We start from the raw sequence: 22428 nt of genomic DNA, 5'->3' as shown, positions 1-22428 counted from the left end.
AACAGTTAAGAGCACTGACTGTTCTTCCAGACAACCTGGGCTTGAGTCCCAGCACCTACATAGTGGCTAACAACCTTCTGTAAATACACAATTTCCACCTACACAAAATGTATGAGGCACAGCAACACAAGTACTATTTTCCCTGGATGTTTTCTAGATACTAAAGTGATACAAGAATGAGTTGGAAATATACTGTTTCCTTTTCTGATTTCACAAACTTACATCTGAGCACATTACTGTTTCTCCTGCCTTGCCCAAGCTCTATGTGTCTACAGAATGTGGGATATTTTTAATTAGGTACCCGCAAATTGTCAGAAATGTGTGGGAAAGCCAAGAAAGGAATACCTTTCCTCTTCCTTCTTTAGAGCCTATGTGAAGTTCAGTGAGAGCATTCCTGTTTCTATTACTAAGAGTCTGGGCAGATCCACTGGGGCACTTCTGCTCCTCATACCTAACGGCCTGGGAGGGTCCAGTGGGAGCACCTGTATTCCTCAATCTTTACCATGTAAGTAGGGTCAATGGGAGCACTACTGGTTGCCCTTGCTTGGTGTGTTGTTCTACTTTTTTTAAGACTTTGACTATATATTTATTTACTTTTGTTCTTTTCAAAACAGGGCTTCTCTGTGTAGCTCTGGCTGTCCAGGAACTCTTCCTATAGACCAGGCTTCCTGGGAACTCAAAAGACCCACCTGTCTCTGCCTCCCAAAGGCTGATATTAAAGGCATATCCCACCACTGTCCTACTGTTTCACTTTCTATCACACGAAGAACTTGTAACAGATCCCTCCAGAGAAGGTGGTTCAGAAGAACAACTTCTAACTATTCTCCATTGCTGCGCTCCTGGACTCTGAGACTTCTGTCTCACAGAACATTCCATCATTGTCATTGTTCACATCAAATCTGGGAGCACCTTTTTAAATTTAATTAACCATTTTATTTGTTTACATTTCAAATGTTACCCTCCTTCCCAGTCTCCCCTCCACAAACGTCCCACTTCATTCCCCTCCTCTTTGCCTCTAACACGGTGCCCCACCCACCCACCCACTCCTGCCTCTCACCCCTCTAGCATCCCACTTCTCTAGGACATTAAGCCTCCACAGGACCAAGTGCCTCCCCTCCCACTGATGCCAGATGAGGCCATCCTCTGCTACATATGCAGCTGAAACCATGGACTAGCCCATGTATACTCTGGTGGTTTGGTTTAGTCTCTGGGAGCTCTGAGGGGTTCGGTAAGTTGATAGTTTTGTTATTTCATGGGTTTGCAATCCCATTCAGCTCCTTAAGCCCTTCCCTAAATCTTCCATTGGTCCCTGGGCTCAGTCCAATGGTTGGCTGTATCAGCATCTGTCTTAGTTGAGTGCTGGCAGAGCCTCACAGAGGACAGCCATACCAGGCTTCTGTCTGTAAGCACATCTTGGCATCAGCAATAGTGTTGGGGTTTTGTGTCTGCAGGGATGGAATGAACTGCATGGTGGGGCAGTCTCTGGATGGCCTTTCCTTCAGCCTCTGCTCCATTTTGTCCCTGCATTTCCTGTTTGTTTGTTTGTTTGTTTGTTTGTTTGTTTTTCGAGACAGGATTTCTCTGTGTAGCTCTGGCTGTCCTGGAACTCACTCTGTAGACCAGTCTGACCTCGAACTCAGAAATCCACCTGCCTCTGCCTCCCAAGTGCTGGGATTAAAAGCATGCATCACCACTGCCCAGCTGCATTTCCTTTTGATAGGGACAATTCTGGGTTATAAATTTTTAGATGGGTGGGTGGCCCCATCCCTCCGCTGGAAGCCATGTCTATCTACTGGAGGTGGTCTCTTTGGATTCTATCTCCTTGGTATTGGGAATTTCTGCTAATGTCACCCCCAATGGGTCCTGACACTCATTTTTATACATACTCCCCTTACCAAAAAACCCTCCCTGAACCTTTCTTCAAATTATATGTGTTGGAACCTGGTCAAAAGAATGATGAATGGTAAGCCGGGCAGTGGTGACACACGCCTTTAATCCCAGCACTTAGGTGACAGAGGCAGGCAGATTTCTGAGTTCAAGGACAGCCTGGTCCACAGAGTGAGTTCCAGAACAGCCAGGGCTACGCAGAGAAGCTCTGTCTCAAAAAACAAAAAACAAAAAAACAAAAAACAAAAAACAAAAAAGATGAATAGTGGACAATGCCTCAGATGCCTTTTGCTCCCTGGATTGTTCTTCAATGTGATTTTGTGCCTCCTGTGACATTCAATTTATAAGGTATTTTTATTCTTTCTTATTGAATGCCAGAATATAGCTATAGAATCTAATCTGGTGAAAGGACATACCAAGTGCTATTCTCAGTGTACCCTGAATCTGGACATGGCCCTCTACCTTGTTTTCATGCTTTCCCAGTTATAACCTATATTACCTATATTACATGCCAAGGAATTGTGTTTAAATTGGTCTGTCCTAAAAAAGTTATGAGAAAGGGCTGCTCTGTTAATATTCAGTACGTGCTTACTGGGGTTTATTTACTGCTTTTCTGATCATGTTTTTCTGAACTCAACCTTCCTTGGTTCATTACTTTCGTTGTTACGTGAAAGTAATTCATGTATAAAAGTACACTGAAACTGAAGTAAGATGGTCTGCAGCATTCGACTGTAGTCTGCCCATTCTTTCAGGCCCTCAGATCCCAGGTCCAGCTGACATGATCGGCTGAAAGTTAACAATATGCTACCTGAGGCTATCACCAGTCTACCTACTAGATTGTCAGTTACATTTACCTGGAAAGAATATAAATGTGAAGATAGGATGACTTTTTATATTTCATCAAAAAGGTATGATTAAGTTCCTCTGTCATGGAAATTAAAAAGGATGATTTGATAAATTGTTAACAAAATACAAAAGACCACACACAGTGCATTGTAAAATTATAGGCACACAAACCAATCTACACACTAGATTTATACATTTACTTCATATCTGTAAAGTACTCATATTTGATCTAAGTCCCATCTTTAAAATTAAAATGAGAATAATACAACTAAAGCCTCAACATACAGGCTGATAAGTACATACATGGTAAATTTAAATTTAGTGTAGTTTAAACAACAACCCAGGAAATTAATGATTATTTTTAGAAACCTCAGGAAACTATGTTCTAAGTTACTGGAACACTTATATTTGGCGATGCAATCTAATTGGCACAGCCTGTACTACCCGGGCATAACCAGGTGTGAAGAAACTCAGCAGCACCTCCATCTCATCCTCAGAGTGCTAGGAAGTATTCAGATTAAAATAATTGTTTTATACCAAGCTGACTCAAGTCTCATAAAACGGTTTTGAAAGTATCAAAAAAGCCAACTGTTTACTCTTTCTTTTCAAGAGACTACCATGCATTCTTTTATTTATTTTGTTCTTAAATTATAGATATTATATGTTGGCTAAAGCTACATTTTCCTAAACTTTTACAAAAACAAAAACAACTACAACAACAAAACACTGGGAAGAAAGTTATCCCTCTAAAGGTGTACACAATAAGAGAACATATCCAAAGAAACTGGATTGTTTTGATTCTTAGTAATCCACACAATGAGTAAAAAAATAACTTTCACCAAGCTAAGCAACAATGTACACAAGAGGTTGATGTTTCTATGCCATATGCCTACAGCTATAACATCAGTATACACTGGCAGTAGTAAAAACAGAAAAGAATCACACTTTATTCTACTAAGTTCTGAGTTTTCAAATGAAAATAAAAGTGCAGCACTGTCCTTATCCTCATGTCCCCTTAAATTTTCATTTTGCTAAATAAAATGAAAAAACTGTGGGTGAATTTATCTAACGGTGGAAATAGAAAGTTGGTACCATACTAGCTCATATCTTCTCATGTTTCTACTCCACAATGAGTCACAGTCATCAATGTACATTACAATCTTTGGCAATTACATCATGTTCAAGACAACCTATCAAATCAACATCCAGAAACCCCAGGAACTAGATAAGCATGTTAGCACATATCTGTAGTCCCACCACTGTAGCTGAGGAGACCTCATCTCCAAACAACCAACCCAAACAAACAAAACTCTGCACAGGGTTGTCAATGTAGTTCAGTGGTAGACCACTTTACTATTGCTATGGAAGCCTTAGGTCTGACCCTAATACTAAAAAACAAAAAACAATTAGAAACAAAAATAAAAACAAGAAAACTGACCAATTACCTTTTTATTCCATTAAAATTTTGGCTCATTATGGCAGCAACTGTATTTTATTTCCTTTGTGAAAACATTTGCACTTTGCAAACAATGTTTTAAAAGCTAGTTTATATCAGTTGCTCAATAATCAAGTATTTTTGGAAGTCAGCACCACCCTGCTCCTGAAGACTTCAGTCTTATTTATGTTGTTTATTGGTCATTTAACTACTAGTTTTGTTTTTTTTTTTTTTTTTAAGATTTATTTTATTATATGTAAGTACATTGTAGCTGTCTTCAGACACTCCAGAAGAGGGCGCCAGATCTCGTTACGGATGGTTGTGAGCCACCATGTGGTTGCTGGGATTTGAACTCTGGACCTTCGGAAGAGCAGTCGGGTGCTCTTACCCACTGAGCCATCTCACCAGCCCCCTAACTACTAGTTTTTAACCAGCTTTCTGACAGCACTTAATTTAGTATGGCAGAGACACAAGACACTAACCACTACTGCATTCTACAGTATACCACTGTTTCTTGTTTGTTCTCACCTTAGCTACTCTAACTTCCTGTTTTTTTATACATTCCTTTACTGCTAGTTAAATGGTATCTCATATCAGTTACTTTCATTTTCCAAAACACTCCAGTCCTACACATTCACTATGTATCTGCAGATCTTTAAGTTTCAAAAGTGCTTCACCATTACAATTCTAACTTCAGTTGTTAACTGTCATCACCAAGCGCTACCTATTATGTTCCTCTTGATTTAGGGAACTCTTCCTCTTTAATTCTTGTTTTTTGATACTTGTTCCACATAGTCCAAGCCATATTTCACAGGTGTTTCCTAGCTGGAAAGGAGGAACATTCTCTAAGTTCTTTCTCCATTTAAATTCCTTCTTTCTACCTTTCAAAACTTACCACTACCTACTTCCACAGACATTTACATCAAGCCTAACATTGTGCAACATTTATCTTAAAATATGCACTATTTCCTTCTATCTGAAACTATGACACTAACTCTTTGCTAAGAAAGACAGTGAAGAGAGAAAGATGATAATGCCTTCTCCAATAGGTTCAAATACTCAATAAGTAAAAAGCAATTTTAGGAAAAAATAATCAATACCATAACTTATCATTACTGTTAACGCTTTCAAAATCTCCCTCTATACATGTTCACCCTGGATGTTAAATGATCATATCAAAGTGCCTAGTCCTCCTTCTGGTATTTTAAACAATGAAACAAACATTTCAATTCTTCTAACATAAGCTTTTCAGGAACAGTTCAATCATGTTAGACACAACTAAGAAATGAATGAGTCTTCCTGATTTTTTATTAACTTCTCTCCATATTGGCTGTCACTACTTTTTAAATCAGAAAGAAGAATCTGGACGGTTCCAGGCCTGCAGCGCCATGCTGGCAAAAGGTTTACAGAATCGTTCTGGACAACTGAGATCTCATCGCCCACCAAGTGTGAGATCTCATCGCCCACCAAGTGTGCTTCTGGGCGGTAGTCACTGCCAGCATGAGAGGAGGAAGAGGCCCAGCAACTAACAATGACCAATTCTGCCAAGTTAGGAAGTATTCACTACCTGCGCACTTTGCTAGCGATGGGCGAGGACTGAAAGCCAGGAAGAGGACTGAGAGCGGACACTCTCGGAGCAGATAATGACCAGGACACCTCGCCCAGGATGAGGGTGGGGTCAGCAATAAGGACACCTGACTTAGGTGGGGGAGGTGGGTGCGCTGACACAAGTGAGACTCGGACGCAGACCGTCGCTCAGAGCCGGGGTGGGCCACAGTGGCCAGAACTCCCGAGGAAAGCAAGTGGGCAGAGTGCTGACAGAAGACAGCAGTTTACAACAGGAGAGGCAGAGAGCAGTAAGGTCGCACACCTGACTCGGTCTGGGATCCTGGTTGTGCGGATCCCGGATCGGACGGAGATTCGGAGCAAGCGGTGGCTGACACTTCACTCGGGCTGGGGCTTGAGTTCCCCACCCGTCACTGAGAAGGGGAGAAGGGTGGTGCGGACCTGACTCCGCTCAGGTCTGGGGGGCAACACTCACCCAGGCGGGCAGGTCGCAGGCGCGCACTCCCAGGCGCACAGCTTGCTCCTCGTCCTCCAACAGCGCCAGCGCGCGGCACAGGCGGCTGGCCTTGAGGCCGCGGCTCCGGCGGCACCAGGCGAGCAGCCCGAGCGCCAGCAGCACCCAACTGAAGCTCAGCCCCAGGTAGCCCAGGGCGTACACCGGCAGCAGCAACGCGAAGCTGCGCGCCAGCTGCCCCAGCAGCCCCGGCAAGTCCACACTCAGAGCGCTGCCCGGGGCCTCGGGCTCGGAGCGGCCCCCAGCCCGGCCAGGACCGGCCTCCGGCCCCTCGCCCCCCGCGCTGCTCATCTCCAGCCGCGCTGAGCACTCCTCCCTGCCGAGGCGGGCGCGGCTCTCCCACGGACCGCAGGTCGCTCTAGCCCGCGCGCCAGCGCCCCACTGAGGGGGACCGCGGGCTGCACCGCTCCACTCCTCAAACGGGCGGGACTTGGCGTCATCACAGTGCGCAGGGCCCTCCCCCACCGAGGCCTCTCCCGGAGAGGGGCTTGCTCGGGCTGAGTGCGTGGTTTGGTGACGCAATCAGCGTGCGCCCGGCTCTTCCTCACTGGGATCCACTGTTCAGAGACAGCCGACCCTGAAAGAATCTAGGGCGGGGCGAGATGTCAGTCGCCAACCGGATCCCGCTCCCTCGTCCGCGCCCTCAGGAAAGATCCCCCGGCGGCGAATGGTCTGTGCCTGGTGTCATCGCGCGGTCGGACCCGCCTCTGCGCTAGGGTTGCTGTGCTGCTACTCTCCGGTCGTTACACCAAGAAGGGTTCGCGGGCGAAGCCATCACACCAGGCAGGCCCCGCCCCTAACCTGTGAGGGCGGTTCGGTCTGCGCCCTCGGAGGGTGGGCGCCGAGCCAGGGGGACACACCCGGACTTGGCTCGCAGGGACGGCCGGAGAGGGAGGCGTGGCTTCCGCGGGTGTTGGAAGGGAGCAATGGCCCTGACTAGTGGGAAGGCTAGCGGGCTGAGTCCTTTCCAGCTTAGCGGAGAGCTCGGCGTTCGTCAGCCAACCTCTTGCCCGTCCTAGCTCCCTGGCGGAGAACTTGAACTTGCAGGTGCCTAGGGTAAGAGGATGGCTCCTGGGCCTGCCTCTGTGGAATGAGAACTTTGCGCCTGCTGCAGTAAAATTTACCTTGAGGCCTTACTGTGTGGTGGCGCCTCTGGGTCTAGTACTCCTTCAGGTCTGACTTCCCAAACAAAATGGCCCCAGTGAGCTTAGGAGAGCACAGTTGTCATGAAGATTTAAAAAAAAAAAAAAAAAAGGCAGCCAGGGTACACCACCCCCTACCCACGTCAAAGCCAAACTCTTAGGGGACATATGTGAAGGTTGCAAAAAAGAAAAAGAAAAAGGGAAGGGAAGAGAAGAGAAAAAAAGACATCTACTTTAAAGTTTGCTGAAGAGGAGCTGGAGAGATGGCCCAGCACCTGAGAACCCAATTCCTGAGTCGATTCCCAAAATCCACATCTGGCTGTTCACATGCACCTGTATTTTCAGCTCCAATGGGATCTAATACCTCTGGTCTTCACAATCGCCTGTACACACACACACACACATACACACATAGGCATAATTTTTAAGAAAAATTTCCAGGAGGATAATTCCACAACTATGATTATGGAATGTTGCAGATTCAGAGCCAAGTTATCCTGGGTCATATTTTGTTCCATTAGTAGCCATTCATTGCCCATCTCTTGTGTCTGATTTTATTCCACAATCCTTGTGATTCAAGTATTAACCCACCACTACCTTCCACCAACACAAAGCTACCAGTGTCATCAGTATCTGAACCCTACAGAAAACACTTTAAAGTTCCCACTTTTCTGCAACCTGATGTTTTTGATTCACCAATGTATTTGAAAAAAAAAAATGCCTTGGTTTATGTAGTAAGTACTGAATGAACAGATAAATGCAAATAAATAAATAGATAGATGCAAAGTCACCTGTGGAAGATTTTCCCGTGGGTATGTGTGAATATGTATTACAGCATTTCAGAGGCATGCCATGTTTGAAAGGGAGCAGTAGTCTGCTCGACAAAGGTCAATAAACCAAGCAAAGTGTCATAGAGTGCTATTGCTGTGGGGAGACTCCATGACCAAGGCAACTTATAAAAGGAAACATTTAATTGGGGCTGGCCTACAGTTTCAGAGATTGAGTACATTATCATGGTAGGAAGCTTGGTGGCATGCAGGCAAATATGGCACTGTAGAAGCAGCTGTGAGATCCACATCCAGATTTGCCCACAGCAGGAAGAGAGAAGCCCTGGGCTCCTAATGGGTTTTTTGAAACCTCAAAATCCACCCCCAGTGACACACTTCCTCCAGCAAGGCCAACCTCCCAATCCTTTCAAATAGGGCCCCTCCCTGGTGACCCAGGATTCAAATCTCTGATCCTACAGGGGCCATTCTTATTCAAAGCACCTCACAAGAAGGTATTTCCTTTTTCCTTTCACTTTATTTTGTGTACTTCCACATGAAATTACATCATATAAACCATAAAAAAGCAAAAGAGCAAATGGCAACCCATTTTTCCCACATCACAAGTTAATGCTCTGAATGCTGCTAAATTTTGATAACGTCTAAATAAGGGATCCCAGGATGGAGAGATGTCTCAGTGATTAAAAGAGTGCTTGCTGTTCTTCCAGAGGAACAGAGTTTGGTTCCCAGCATCCACATTAGACAGCATACAAGAGGAATCCCTACGGAACACCCCTCCTTCTAAACCAGAACCCTGAAACAGGATCAAAGCTCTAGGAAGTCTAATGACACTTACCTCTTACACACCCTGGAGCCCAGAGGCTACAAAAATAGACAAGCTGACTTATCTCCTGACTCACAGTTTTGGAAAACTGTCAAAAAAAAAAAAAAAAAAAAAACAGTTTCTGGGACAGGAGAAGCCATGCTCTTACCCCTCCCTATTCTTGATTGCAAAAACCCTCCCAGACTGAACTGTGCATTCTCTTACACCCTGGCCATTAGGTCTTGAGATCCAAACTCTCAGAGCAATAAAAGTCTGCTCTTGCCATTGAGGCTCCAGTCCATTGTTGTCTTAGGGTTTTACAACTGTGAACAGACACTATGACCAAGGCAAGCCTTATAAAGGACAACATTTAATTGGTTCAGAGGTTCAATCCAGTATCATCATGGCAGGAATAAGGCAGCATCTAGGCAGGCATGGTGCAGGAGGAGCTGAGAGTTCTACATCTTCATCTGAAGGATGTTAGCAGAATACTGTCCTCCAGGCAGCTAGAATGAGGGTCTTAAAGCCCACACCTACAGTGACACACCTACTCCACCAAAGCCATACCTCCAAATAGTGCCACTCCCTGGACCAAGCATTTTTGAACCATGACACTATACATTAATTTAGGTGGTGGAAAGACTAGTTTCTTATGCTTGTGTGGCAGCTGAGGTCTCTGTTTTGTTGCTGGTTGTCACCTTTATGTTCTTCCATGTTGCCACCTCCACAAGTCTTCTACAGTGTTGTGTTTTCCCCCTTATTTTTCAGGTATCTTTCTGACCTTTGACATGCTAACTTCTTTTAAAGGCAGGTCCATGCAAAGATATTATTTTCTCTCATCCTCCAACCATTCAATTAACGTGTGTGTGTGTGTGTGTGTGTGAACTCACAAACTTAAAACCCATGATGAGTGGAGTGTGGTGGCACACACCTTTAATCCCAGCACTCAGGAGGCAGAGGCAGGCAGATTTCTGAGTTCGAGGCCAGCCTGGTCTACAAAGTGAGTTCCAGGACAGCCAGGGCTATACAGAGAAACCCTGTCTCAAAAAACAAAAAACAAACAAACAAACAAAACCCATGATGATTCTCCTGCTGCAACGTCTAAAGTGATGCTCATCATATTCACATACTCTGCCTACACTCATGGGAAGAGAAGCAAAAAGAAGATGGTGAAGAGAGTGGAGCTTTACCTACTAGCCTCTTCATTAGTACAGAAAAAAGAAGAGTGTCAGCTGGCTTACTGAAACTAAGGAAGTGTTTAATCATGGTTTACTATCAATGAAAAATGACATAAATTTATAAAGAGAGCCACAATTTTAGCATCTCCAATTTTCTTCTTCCCTGTCTTAATTCCAATAATAACATAAAATAACAATAATGGTAATGATATTGATATCATTTATTGTGTGTCTTGTTTGTGCCAGGAATTATACTTTATACTTTACATAATGTACTGGGAATGATGGTTACAAGCTTAAAGTGTGGGACCATGGTACTTACAAAGTGAAAACATGTAAAAAGAGTTAGTGAACAGAATGTTCTTCAGAGATAGAGATGCAACAGGCACATTTTCAGAGAATCAATCTTGAAAAGGGATGGGATTTTTTTTTTGTAACAGATGAAGGAAGTTACTTGGTTTTATCTAGTGTGCGGGTTTGTGTGGCATCCATATCTGTAGAGCCAAGCAGGCTTCTCGTTATCTTGTCAAGCAGTACACATTACAGTATCAGTTGTCATATTTAATACTGGTCATCTGGGATGAGGTGCCATGCCTCATTAGGAACTAGGCTCCAAATGTTTATATAAGATGTCAGAAATCCCAGGGACCCAGTGATGTAAAACAATTGACATCTGATGCTCAAAGTGTGTGGTTTTTTGCTTTTTGTCTCTTCTCCCCTACAAATCAACATAAGCCATTAACAGAGGATGGAAGTATTGTCTTTATTCTGTAGCTACATTAAAGCTGAGTGGGGGAACCACAGGGCCCTTATTGACATGGATGATCTGTTGTAAAATTGATGACCATAACACATAAAAGGGTTGATGGCTTTTGGAGAGTGGAGAGAGTGGTTATTGTGAGAGCCTGAGAGCCAGATTGTGGCATCTCATGAAGATCAAGAGGTTCTTGGTGGTAGAAGGAGGGGGCTGATGTTGAAGTTATGGTTTCCATTAAGGAGACAGTACTATTTGGAACTTAATGATTTCTATAATCTGAAAAATACAACTCATCCTACAATATTAAGTAATTGTATTAGCTGCTTTTCAATTGACATGACGCATCATTGCCAAGGAAACTTCTAAAATAAATCACCTATTTGGGCTTATGGTTTCAGAAAATTAGATTTCATGATGGCAGAGGAAAGGCATGGCAATATGAACAGCTGAGAGCTTGCCTCTTGATCAACAAGCAGGGGGCAGAGAGAAGAGCCTGCCCAGGTTTTCTGAAACCTAAAAGCCTGTCCTCAGTTCTCTCTCTCTCTTCTCTCTCTCTCTCTCTCTCTCTCTCTCTCTCCTCTCTCTCCTCTCTCTCTCTCCTCTCTCTCTTCTCTCCTCTCTCTCTCTCTCTCTCTCTCTCTCTCTCTCTCTCTCTCTCTCTCTCTCTCTCTCTCTCTCTCTCTCTCTCCAGTTCTGCAACTTTAATTTGACATTCAGCAGGTTAGTTCTCATCCCCATTGACCACCTGTCCGTCTGTAGATTTTTGAATGTGGTAACAGGCATGTAAGTTACCAGTGTGTAGAGCTTGGTGAATCCGCATCCTCATTACGTTTTCTGGACAAACATACTCAGATGCAATATTCCCTTGGCCCAGATGGTGACACCAGGCTGAGCCTGGTGTCAATGCGCTCTTCTGGTGTCCCCATTTCCTTCATGGCAAACTTCCAAAATTCTGAGTGCCCGAGGAACACACCTCTTGAAGCCCACTCCGTGGATGTGCTTGTGAATATTTGTGGTGTATTCTCAGGTCACCACCAGAACGACCCTTCTTCTCCTCACTACCCTTCTTTGCAGGAGCCATCCCTATGTACAACTTCCGGGTCACGGGGAGGCAGGGAGGAAGAGGTGTGGCCAGCATATCTCCTTTAATAAAGGCATATCTAATCCTAACCAAACAGTAGTTTCTATCAACTGGGAAAACACATGAGCCTATTGGGGGCAGTCTTCATTCAAATCTGTTTATCTAACTTCCTGGCTCCCTTAGTCTTGTGGCCATATCATAATGTATACTGTACTTAATCCAACTTCAAAAGTCATCCAATCTCAACACTGGTTAAAGTCCACAAATCAATTCTGAGACTCAAAGTATGCAGGCTAGTTTTATGTCAATTCGGTACACAAAGAGTCATTCGAATAGAGGGAGGCTCAATTGTGAGAATGCCTCCATAAGATTGGATTATAGTGCATTTTCTTTCTTTCTCTTTCTTTCTTTCTTTCTTTCTTTCTTTCTTTCTTTCTTTCTTTCTTTCTTTCTTTCTTTCTTTCTTTCTTTCTTTCTTTCTTTCTTTCTTTCTTTCTTTCTTCTTAAGACAGGGTTTCTCTGTGTAGCCCTGGCTGTCCTGGAACTCACTCTGTAGACTAGGCTGGCCTTTAACTCAGAAATCCACCTGCCTCTGCCTCCCAAGTGCTGGAATTAAAGGCATGTGGCACCACTGCCCAGCTATAGTGCATTTTCTTAATTAGTGATTGATGGGAGAGGGCCCTTGAGCAGTCACTTGGGTTCTATAAGAAAGCAGGCTGAGTAAGCCACAAGGAGTGAGCCAGTAAGCAGCATTCTACTGTGCCTTCTGGATCAATTTCTACCTCCAGGTTTCTGCCCTGATTTTCTTTGATGATGAAGAGTAATGTGGAAGTGTAAGCCAAATAGACCCTTTGCTCCCCAAATTGACTTTGGTCATGGTGTTTCATCACTAAAGTAGTAACCCTTTCTAGGGTTGATACCAGGGATTGGAACATTGCAATGACAGGCCTGACTATTTTATTTGTTGGAGGAATATGGAAGACTTTGGGACTTTGGACTAGAAAGGGGGTTGAATACTTAATATGGGGCTCAATGGGCTCTCATAATAACTTCAAAGAAGACAGTGCTGTGAGTGATTTGAACTATAGGCACCCAGACCAAGAAGTTTCAGAAAGGAAAAACATTAATTAATGGCCTAGAGACCATTCTTGTCATATTTTGGCAACGAATGTGTCTCCTTTTTGCCCTTGTCCTAAAAATATGCCTGAAGCTAAACTGAAGAGTTTGGATTAATGATGTTTGCAGATAAGATTTCAAGACAGCTTAGTATTGACTATATCATGTGGTTATTCGGTAATCACTCTTATACATATCTATAATAATAAATGAGAAAGCCAGACACAGAGAAATGCAAAATGTACTGTTTGAGAAAAGAGGTGCTCCAGGTGGTAGAGGTGAGCCCAGTGTTCAAGGAAATAAAAAGTTTAAAGGAAAACATGATGCTACAAGGAATAAAGAGAGTGGTGACCTCAGGGCAAGACACATACACATACTCACACACACACACACACATACACACACATATGCACACACACATGCACACACATACAATGCCCAGTTAGGCTTCCAACTTGTGAACGAGAACTAAAAGCAGCTTAAGCAGTGAAGGAGCCATCAACAACAGAAAGACGATGCAGATGTAACTAAAAGAGGAGAGCCAAGGTCACATCACACAGCAGAATTTGGCAGCTTCTACCACTTGCTTCTGACTTTAAAGTCAAGAATTCAAGTAAGAATACAATATAAGAATCTTCCTGTGAATCCAAGGAAAGCTACTGAGTCTGGGAATGTGTCAGGAGACGCTCTATATGGAGACCTGAAGAGGCCATTGTATGAAGCTGTTAAATGAAGCACGGATCGCCTTGGATACCCTAAGATGTTGGAGTTGGCAGAATTATGGGATGCCTGCCAAGGAAAGCTGCAAAGAAGGTATGGAACTAGCCCAAGAGAGAAGTGTATTTCAGTCAACAAAGTTGGAAGGAGTTGGAGACTGAAGAGCTCTTTGACATGTGTCTTAGGGTTTCTATTCCTGCACAAACCTCATGACCAAGAAACAAGTTGGAGAGGAAAAGATTTATTTAGCTTACACTTCTACATTGCTGTTAACCCCCTGTAAAATCAAACCCAAAACGCAGATCATATACTCACAATGGCATAGAATATACATTATCATTCTAAAGAGAGGGGAAGTTAGGACTGTAACTCAAGCAGGTCAGGAAACAGGAGCTGATGCAGAGGCCATGGAGGGATGTTACTTACTGGCTTACTTCTCCTGGCTTGCTCAGCTTCCCTTCTTATGGAACCCAAGACTACCAGCCCAGGGATGGCACCACCCTCAATGGGCCCTCCCTCCTTGATCACTAATTGAGAAAATGCCTTACAGCTGGATATCATGGAAGCATTTCCTCAAGGGAAGCTCATTTCTCTGTGATGACTCCAGCTTGTGTCAAGTTGACACACAAAACCAGTCAGTACATCAGACATGGAGATACAGTTTGGAGTTTGCCCTGCTGAGGTTCAGATGTGGTTTGGTTCAGTATTTCCTCGTTATGTTCCCTTTCCCCTCTCTTTAGAATGATAATGTATATTCTATGCCATTGTGAGTATGTGATCTGCGTTTTGGGTTTGATTTTACAGGGGGTTAACAGTTAAGAGATTGCCATGAGTTTCAGAGATTTTGAACTTTGGACTTCTAATTATTGTTGAGACTGTGATAAACTAAAGGGACATTTGGCAGCAGGGACTTACATGTGGGTCTCACTAGAAAAAAAAAATGACAGAACTTCAAGAGCCTTCCAGGAATAGGCTATTTGAGTTTCTAGAGGTAGAACAGTCTCTGGTCATGAACCTTTAAGGATAGGCCTTTTGTTTGACTTCAGTTGGAAACATGAGTAGAACTTGAAAGGTATGGTCCTGTCTTAGGGTTTTACTGCTGTGAACAGACACCATGACCAAGACATCTCTTATAAGGGCAACATTTAATTGTGGCTGGCTTACAGGTTCAGAGGTTCATTTCATCATCATCAAGGCAGGAATAAGGCAGCATCCAGGCAGTCACGGTGCAGGAGGAGCTGAGAGTTCTACATCTTCACCTGAAGGCTGCTAGCAGAATACTGACTTCCAAGCAGCTAGGCTGAGGATATTTTTTTTTCTTTTTTTTTTTTTTTTTCTTTTTTTTGGTTTTTCGAGACAGGGTTTCTCTGTATAGTTCTGGCTGTCCTGGAACTCACTTTGTAGACCAGGCTGGCCTCGAACTCAGAAATCCGCCAGCCTCTGCCTCCCGAGTGCTGGGATTAAAGGCGTGTGCCACCATGCCCGGCTAGGTTGAGGATATTAAAGCCCACACCCACAGTGACATACGTACTCCAACAAGGCCACACATCCTAATAGTGCCACTCCCTGGCCCAAGCAAATACAATCAATCACCAGTCCCAGTAGCTTCAAATGGTGTTTTATTCCTTGAGTGGTTTTTTAAATAGATCCAGTCCCAAGTTTTTGAGGTGACATCAAAATTGTGAGATTACATTTGGGATTATGTTTGTCCTGGATGTCAGTAATGGCTTTGATATCCTGTCCCAGTGATATAATATACTGATATAGGTAATGATGCCCTCAATCTAGCAAGAGGATTGCCTAAAGAAAAGATTTCAGAAAGGCTAAGATGAGTGGTAGACTCAGGAGCATTCAGGATCTGGAAATAAAGCTGGGAGAAAAATAGATGTATATGCTTTATAAGTTAGATCAGCCCCTTTAATTTTTTCAGAAGATTGAAGATGTCAGGTAGCCAGGCGTGGTTGCGCACACCTTTAATCCCAGCACTCGGGAGGCAGAGGCAGGCAGATTTCTGAGTTCGAGAACAGCCTGGTCTACAAAGTGAGTTCCAGGACAGCCAGGGCTATACAGAGAAACCCTGTCTCGAAAAACCAAAAAAAAAAAAAAAAAAAAAAGATGTCAGGTAGTGTTGAAATACTTATTTTTAAGAGCTTTATTTATTTTCTAGGTAATATTGGAAAATGAAAGCCTGGGAATAATATGTTCTATAAGACAGTGATTACCTCTGAGGCTCTTTCCATTTTGCTGATGAATTCTCTTAGTCACCCAGTGAAAATCATCTACTAAGATTAGCAAATATCTGAGTCCCTTTACATAGGGATATGGAGTGAAATCTATTTGTTAATCTTCCTTAAGCATAGCTGTTCTATACTGGATGGATTATGGAAGGGGATTATGGAAGGGGAGTGGGTTTGAGGGACACCTCAGGATTGGCCTGATAATGGGTATGATATGGCTTGGAAATGAATTACAAAGTCTGAAGGATTTCTGTGCTCAGGAAAAGAGACTCTATATAGTTGGGAGGGCGTTGGTGCCCAGATGTGCAGCTTGACAAAAACTAATAAGTATTTCCCACTTAAAGGATCTACGGAGCAACAAACAGGTAGTGTCTTAGTTAGGGTTTTACTGCTGTGAACAGACACCATGACCATGGCAAGTCTTATAAAAAACAACATTTAACTGGGGCTGGCTTACAGGTTCAGAGGTTCAATCCATTACCATCAAGGTGGGAGCATGGCAGCATCCAGGCGGGCATGGAGCAGGCAGAGCTGAGAGTTCTATGTCTGCATCCAGAGGCTGCTAATGAAAGACTGACTTTCAGGCTACTAGGGTGAGGATCTTAAGCCCATACCCACAGTGACACACCTATTCCAACAAGGCCACACCTCCTAATAGTGCCACTCCCTGGCCCAAGAATATACAAACCATCCCAGATAGGTTTCTAGACTTTGGAACTCTTCCTCTGGGGTTCTTAGGCCTCATCTGAACGCTATTGAGCTTCCTGGGAGTATATTGTGAACATAAGTAGGGAACTGAGAAGTGAGCCTGGAGTGGAAGCCAAGCTGTCTGTTGGCCTGGCCTTTGAATGATGCCAGAATGGTATTTGGTAGGCTGTTCAATGTGTAAAGACTTACCGGTGTGGAATCCAGGTAGCTTCTAACAGAGTCTCAGAAGTATATTTAGTTAGAATATTATGGCCAGTAAGGAGGTCCTTGTATCTCCATATGGCTACACAGGTTTAAGTTATGTGATAAACATAGACTGAATCTGTGCAGATATTGTTTCATTCCTGCCTCCAGCTGGAAAGCCCTATTGAGTGCACTCATTTCTGCTTTGGCGGCTGACATGGAATTATCCGGAAAAGCCCAGATTCTATGACCTCTGTAAAGCTTACTAATGCATACCCTAAAAGGCTATGTCCTGCCTCCATAAGACTACCACCATCTGTGAACTAGCCTCTGGTTGAGCAAGTGTGGAATCTTGTAGGTCTGGTCTAATACTGCAGGTCAGACTAACTGTCTCCACACAGGAATGCTGTAGAAAGGCCACAGAGCTAGCATCTGGCAGTAAGATAGCAGAATTTGAAGTCTGGCCAGGTTCTATAGTCTAATTTTTATTTATTTATTTATTTATTTATTTATTTATTTTGGTCATAGTTAATTCAGATACCTCCCTAACCAACAGAGCCACAACTCTTTGTTCCTTGAGTCAAGAGTGCCAATCCTGTACCACCAGGTCTAAGATCTTGGATGGATAATACCTAGTTCTGGGAGAGTCCCATATATTTGAGTTCAGACTCTCACGACTAATCACTGCTACTGGTGTAGACGAAAAGAGAAGTGTTTAGGAAGATCAATGAAAAACGATGCTGGTGCAGAAGTCCAGCACCTTTATTCATTTAAGGGTCTAATTTCAGAGCTCTTCTAATTCCCTTAATGATCGAGCAGGCTAGCTATGAGGCTTAACAGCAAAAATACTGTCAAGTCCAGGAAGTCCCTGAATTGTGGCTAGGGTTTCCACAGTTACATTGATATCCTTGTGGTTACTAGAAAGGGACCTTATGCCCGGGATTAGAATAAGGCTCATGTCCTCAACACACTGATGACAATCAGTGAATACACCAAGACAGTCCTGTTAGGCTTCTGAGTAACCTCAGTGGAGTGAGGTCTTGTAATTTACAGGCAACAGGAGCTGAGAGTTTAGATAGATGAGAATCAAAGGAAAACATTCTTAAAAGTCTAATCCCAGGAGCCAGGAAGAGTTGGAAAACATCTCCACGGTACAGGATCCACCTATGATGGTTAATCTTGGTTGTCAACTTGTTGATTTTGTATCACCACGGAAATAAATGTCTGAACCGGTCTGTGAGGAATTTATCCAGATTAGATCAATGGAGTTTGGAAGGCCCACCCCAGAAGTGTATGGTTGGGATAATGGACTAGAAAGAAGGCAAGCCGAGTGCAAGCACTCATCTCACTCTGCAAGACACAAGGTGACCAACTGCCTCAAACTTGTGCTGCCATGACTCTTCTGCCCCGTGGGCTCCACTGTCACCCTGTGAGTCAGCAGTGTGGCTCTTCCTCAAGAGCTTTGGTCAGGTGTTTTTTATAGCAACAGGAAAAATAACTGTTATAACATGTGGCTTCTTTATTGCCAAGATAGGGCTGTTGTGTGGAGAGTCACATTCATGTGGTACACTAGTAGCCAGGAAGTTATTAATGAGAGGCAGGGAAATATTCGTTTCCTGATTTAAATGGATATTACCGCCTTTGAGGAAAGTTGTTAAAGCCCTTAAGGGCAACTGTGACAGGAGTGAGCTTCCAGGAATGTAGATATCCCACATTATAGGAAAGAACTTGGGCTTCTAAACAACCCCGTAGAAGGACACTGAGGCCCCAAACATTCCTAGGTTATTACAGGGCAGGGAACATATTGTCAATATGCTATACAACTCTCTGGAATTTCAAAAAAAAAAAAAAAACCCATAAATGAATGTAAACATTTAGACAAGATGTCCCCACCTGGAAGGGGAATTAAGCAGGAGGAACAGCAACCGAGTGTGTGGTAGTTTGAATAAGAATGGTCCTTACAGGCTTATACATTTGAATGCTTGCTCAACAGGGAGTGGAAAGGTTTGAAAGAATTGGAAGGATTCTTAGAGGATGTGTGTCACTGGAGGTAGGGTTTGAATTTACAAACACTCATCCCAGGCTCTGCATTGTTTTCTCTCTGCCTGCAGATCAGGATGTTGTTTTCAGCTCCTTCTCCAGCACCACGGCTGCTTGCCACCATGCTCCCTCCTGACTATGATGAGCATGGACTAAACCTCTGAAACTATAAGTCAGCCTCAATTAAATGCTTGCTTTTATAAGAGTTCTGTAGTCATGGTGTCTCTTCACAGTGAAAGAACAGAATGAGTGAAAATATGTTTTTCTATCACACAGGTTAAGAGAGGTGTAACGGGGCTAGAGAGATGGCTCAGTGGTTAAGAGCACTGGCTGCTCTTCCAGAGGTCCTGAGTTCAATTCCCAGCAACCACATGGTGGCTTACAACCATCTGTAATAGGATCTGATGCCCTCTTCTGGTGTGTCTGAAGACAGCTACAGTGTACTAATATAAATAAAATAAATGAATATTTAAAAAAAATTAAAAAAAAAAGAGAGGTGTAACATGGGTTAGTCAGAGCTTGCCATTAATTCTAGAGAGGAGGCTGAATGGGAGAACCAGAGATTGTGCTTAGGATGGGGATAGTTGATTCAGGGTTGATAAGGGAAATTCTTTTTGTCCCTTTCACATGGAGGGCAAATGTGAGAGCCTGCATGGTCTCATGGTTCTGTTAGTTCTCAAAGGGACTTCTTTCTGTTGAGCAACTAACTCATGGTCTAGGAGCAGAGCTGGGGCAGATGCCCACTTTCAGGTTTAATTTGACCCAGGCTCCTTAGGTAGAGATTGGCCTTTTTTTCTTTCTTCCTTCCTCCTTTTCTTTCTTTTTTGTTTTTTTTGTTTTTTTTTTGTTTTGTTTTGTTTTGTTTTTGAGACAGGGTTTCTCTGTGTAGACCTGGCTGTCCTGGAAGTCACTTTGTAGACCAGGCTGGCCTTGAACTCAGAAATCTGCCTGCCTCTGCCTCCCAAATCCTGGGAATAAAGGCGTGTGCCACCACTGCCCAGTGAGATTGGCCCTTCTTTTGTCTTTTTCTTCCTTCCTCCCTCCCTCCCTTCCTTCCTCCCTTTCTTTCTTTCTTTCTTTCTTTCTTTCTTTCTTTCTTTCTTTCTCTTTCTTTCTTCCTTCCTCTTTCTTTCTTCCTTTCTTTTTTAGATTTATTTATTTATTTTATGAGTACACTGTTGCTGTCTTCAGACACACCAGAAGAGGGCATCATCAGATTCCATTACATATGGTTGTGAGCTACCATGTGGTTGCTGGGAATTGAACTCAGAACCTCTGGCAAGGCAGCCAATGCTCTTAACCACTGAGCCATCTCTCCAGCCCGAGACTGGCCTTTCTTCATGAGGTAGAGAGACGAATTGTTGTTTTTAGTAGGTGCCCACTTTACAGATTGAGCGTGGCCCTAGCAGAGGCATATATAGCCTCATAGTTTTTCAAATTCTTGACTGACCTGTCCTGGTTTACCACAATAATAGCAGGAATCACTCATCCCAAAACGAGGTTAGTTCCCTTAGACTGAACCAGATGGCTGCCACATGAAATCCTAGGATTTCCTGAGTTAGGAAGAGAATAACTTGGTGTTAAGCTTTCAGCTTTATCTTTTTACTTGTGGCTTTTGAGGTCTCCTCTGGGTTATTAAAGGCTTTCGGGGCCATGTTAAATAAGGGTGGAAAGGATTCTTATGGTCTCTGATATATTTTTCAAGTTTAAATCTAATGTCTGAAGTGGGTTGGTCTATATGACAGATAGTATGGCTTGGCCTTCCTGACACTCAGAATCTATTCAATTATACTCATTTGTGTTTTTCAAGTAGTCTAGGTTGAAATACAGCAGGATTCGTGGAAGTTCCCTGTGTTATTTCCCACAGCTTGTTTTGTTACTAGGTTAATACTGACCTTTTTGAGACTCTCTAAGAGGCTAATAACCAGGCAGTTCCAAAGGATCCTTTCATAATGTCCTATGTCAGTGGCATTTATGAGCAGTGAAGCTCTGTATCAAGAGACCTTGCCTGTCTGTAACTGAATTGTGAGTATGAGTCTCATCAGCTCAGATATATGCTAAAGACTGAGTATGAGATTGAAATGACCTCACAAGTAAAGCAGATCGGGCCAGTTATAAGTATCACAATTTGTCACAAAGGAAAACACCTTTTTTTTTTTTTTAAGTGAGAAAGTAAGGATAACATTTAGACTGATCTATTCCTGAAAGCATATCTAGGAGTGAGTCAGAAGCAATAGAAAGAATGAGACCTTTCATGTGTCCCATTCCCCAGATGCTCTTTGAAGGCAACAGAGGCCCCTGTTGTCAAGGATGAGGTGAGGCCTGCTCTAAACTGGTGTGACTGTAAGAATTAGAGATCCTCTCAATTTGAGAAGGAAAGCCTGGTTTTAGTTCAGAGCCAAATATACCTTGTTGATCAGGCTGGATTGACCTTGAAGGAAAAATATAAACTGAAACTATGAGTTAAGTAATGAGGAACTGGCCACAGGCTGGGGCAATCACACCATGCCAGAGAGAGAAAAATCCTAGATACCCCTTAGACCAGTCTAGCTGGAGGGAGAGACAACAGACCTAAATACTGTGAACCACTAGGTTTTCTCCTCGCTGCCTCAGAGTGGTAGCAAATGCTAGGACAGGGAAAATGAATGAGAGAGAAGAAGATAGACTTCTTAAAGTATTTGTTGATTCATCGTGAGTGAGCTACTGTTTACAGCCATGCATATTGACAGTGAAAGAGATCCCAGAAAGAAAGTCAGAGTGGCCTTTTACCCTTAGGGACTTACAGTGGTCATCCTCTTTCTTTCTTTCTTTCTTTCTTTCTTTCTTTCTTTCTTTCTTTCTTTCTTTCTTTCTTTCTTTCTCTCTCTCTCTCTCTCTCTCTCTCTCTCTCTCTCTCTTTCTTTCTTTCTTTCTTTCTTTCTTTTTACTGCCTTTAGGTTTCAATAAAGAGTGATCTTAGCCAAGATCCTTCCATTGCAAATTTTCTAAGAATCTCACAGCAAATACCATTGACAGAGAAAACACATGCTCTAAATCCCTGTGCAGCTATAGTGGCTCCTGCTTTCTTTCACCTTACTAGATTATACTCCCAATCAAGACATCTTCCAAGCTACCCCATTTATTTCACACACCAAATGAGAAAGGGGACATTTTCCTATACCCTTTAAGTATAACCTGAGAGTCCCTGAAATGATGTATATGGATAATGCTGAGACAGTTATTTGCTCAGTCTCCCTTAAGGAGCCTCTCCCGCAGTTGCATGTGTCTTACTTTCTTCTGAGTGCCTCTCTTCACCTTGACCCTTGTGTTTAAGCTTATATTAAAATCTCTGCTTTACTATGTTGGCTATTCCTGAAACTATTTTCATCACTGAAGCCATGAATTTCAGTTTAGCCTGAGTTGGGGATCTCTCAAAGTCTGGAACACCGAAGGCT

General features: G+C 43.2%; 1 protein-coding gene across 4 annotated transcripts in view; it reads right to left on the bottom strand.

The window, feature by feature from the left end:
- Positions 1 to 7066, bottom strand: part of Esyt2 (extended synaptotagmin 2) — a 101583-nt gene extending 94517 nt beyond the window's left edge. For 2 of the 4 annotated variants that reach the window (XM_029484378.2, XM_029484379.2), the window contains exon 1: positions 6210 to 7066. In XM_029484378.2, coding sequence (XP_029340238.1) covers positions 6210 to 6539 — 330 coding nt within the window. In that variant the 5' untranslated portion in view covers positions 6540 to 7066. The remainder of the gene's footprint in view (positions 1 to 6209) is intronic. The other 2 variants (XM_029484380.2, XM_021179169.3) reach the window with 2 other exon arrangements.
- Positions 7067 to 22428: the final 15362 nt, after the last annotated feature.

Source organism: Mus caroli, unplaced genomic scaffold (genome assembly GCF_978045245.1).
Source record: "Mus caroli unplaced genomic scaffold, Mus_caroli_1 scaffold_14, whole genome shotgun sequence".
NCBI lineage: Eukaryota > Metazoa > Chordata > Mammalia > Rodentia > Muridae > Mus > Mus caroli.
Note: the sequence above shows the minus strand (reverse complement) of the source record. Positions and strands in the feature narration are given on the sequence as shown.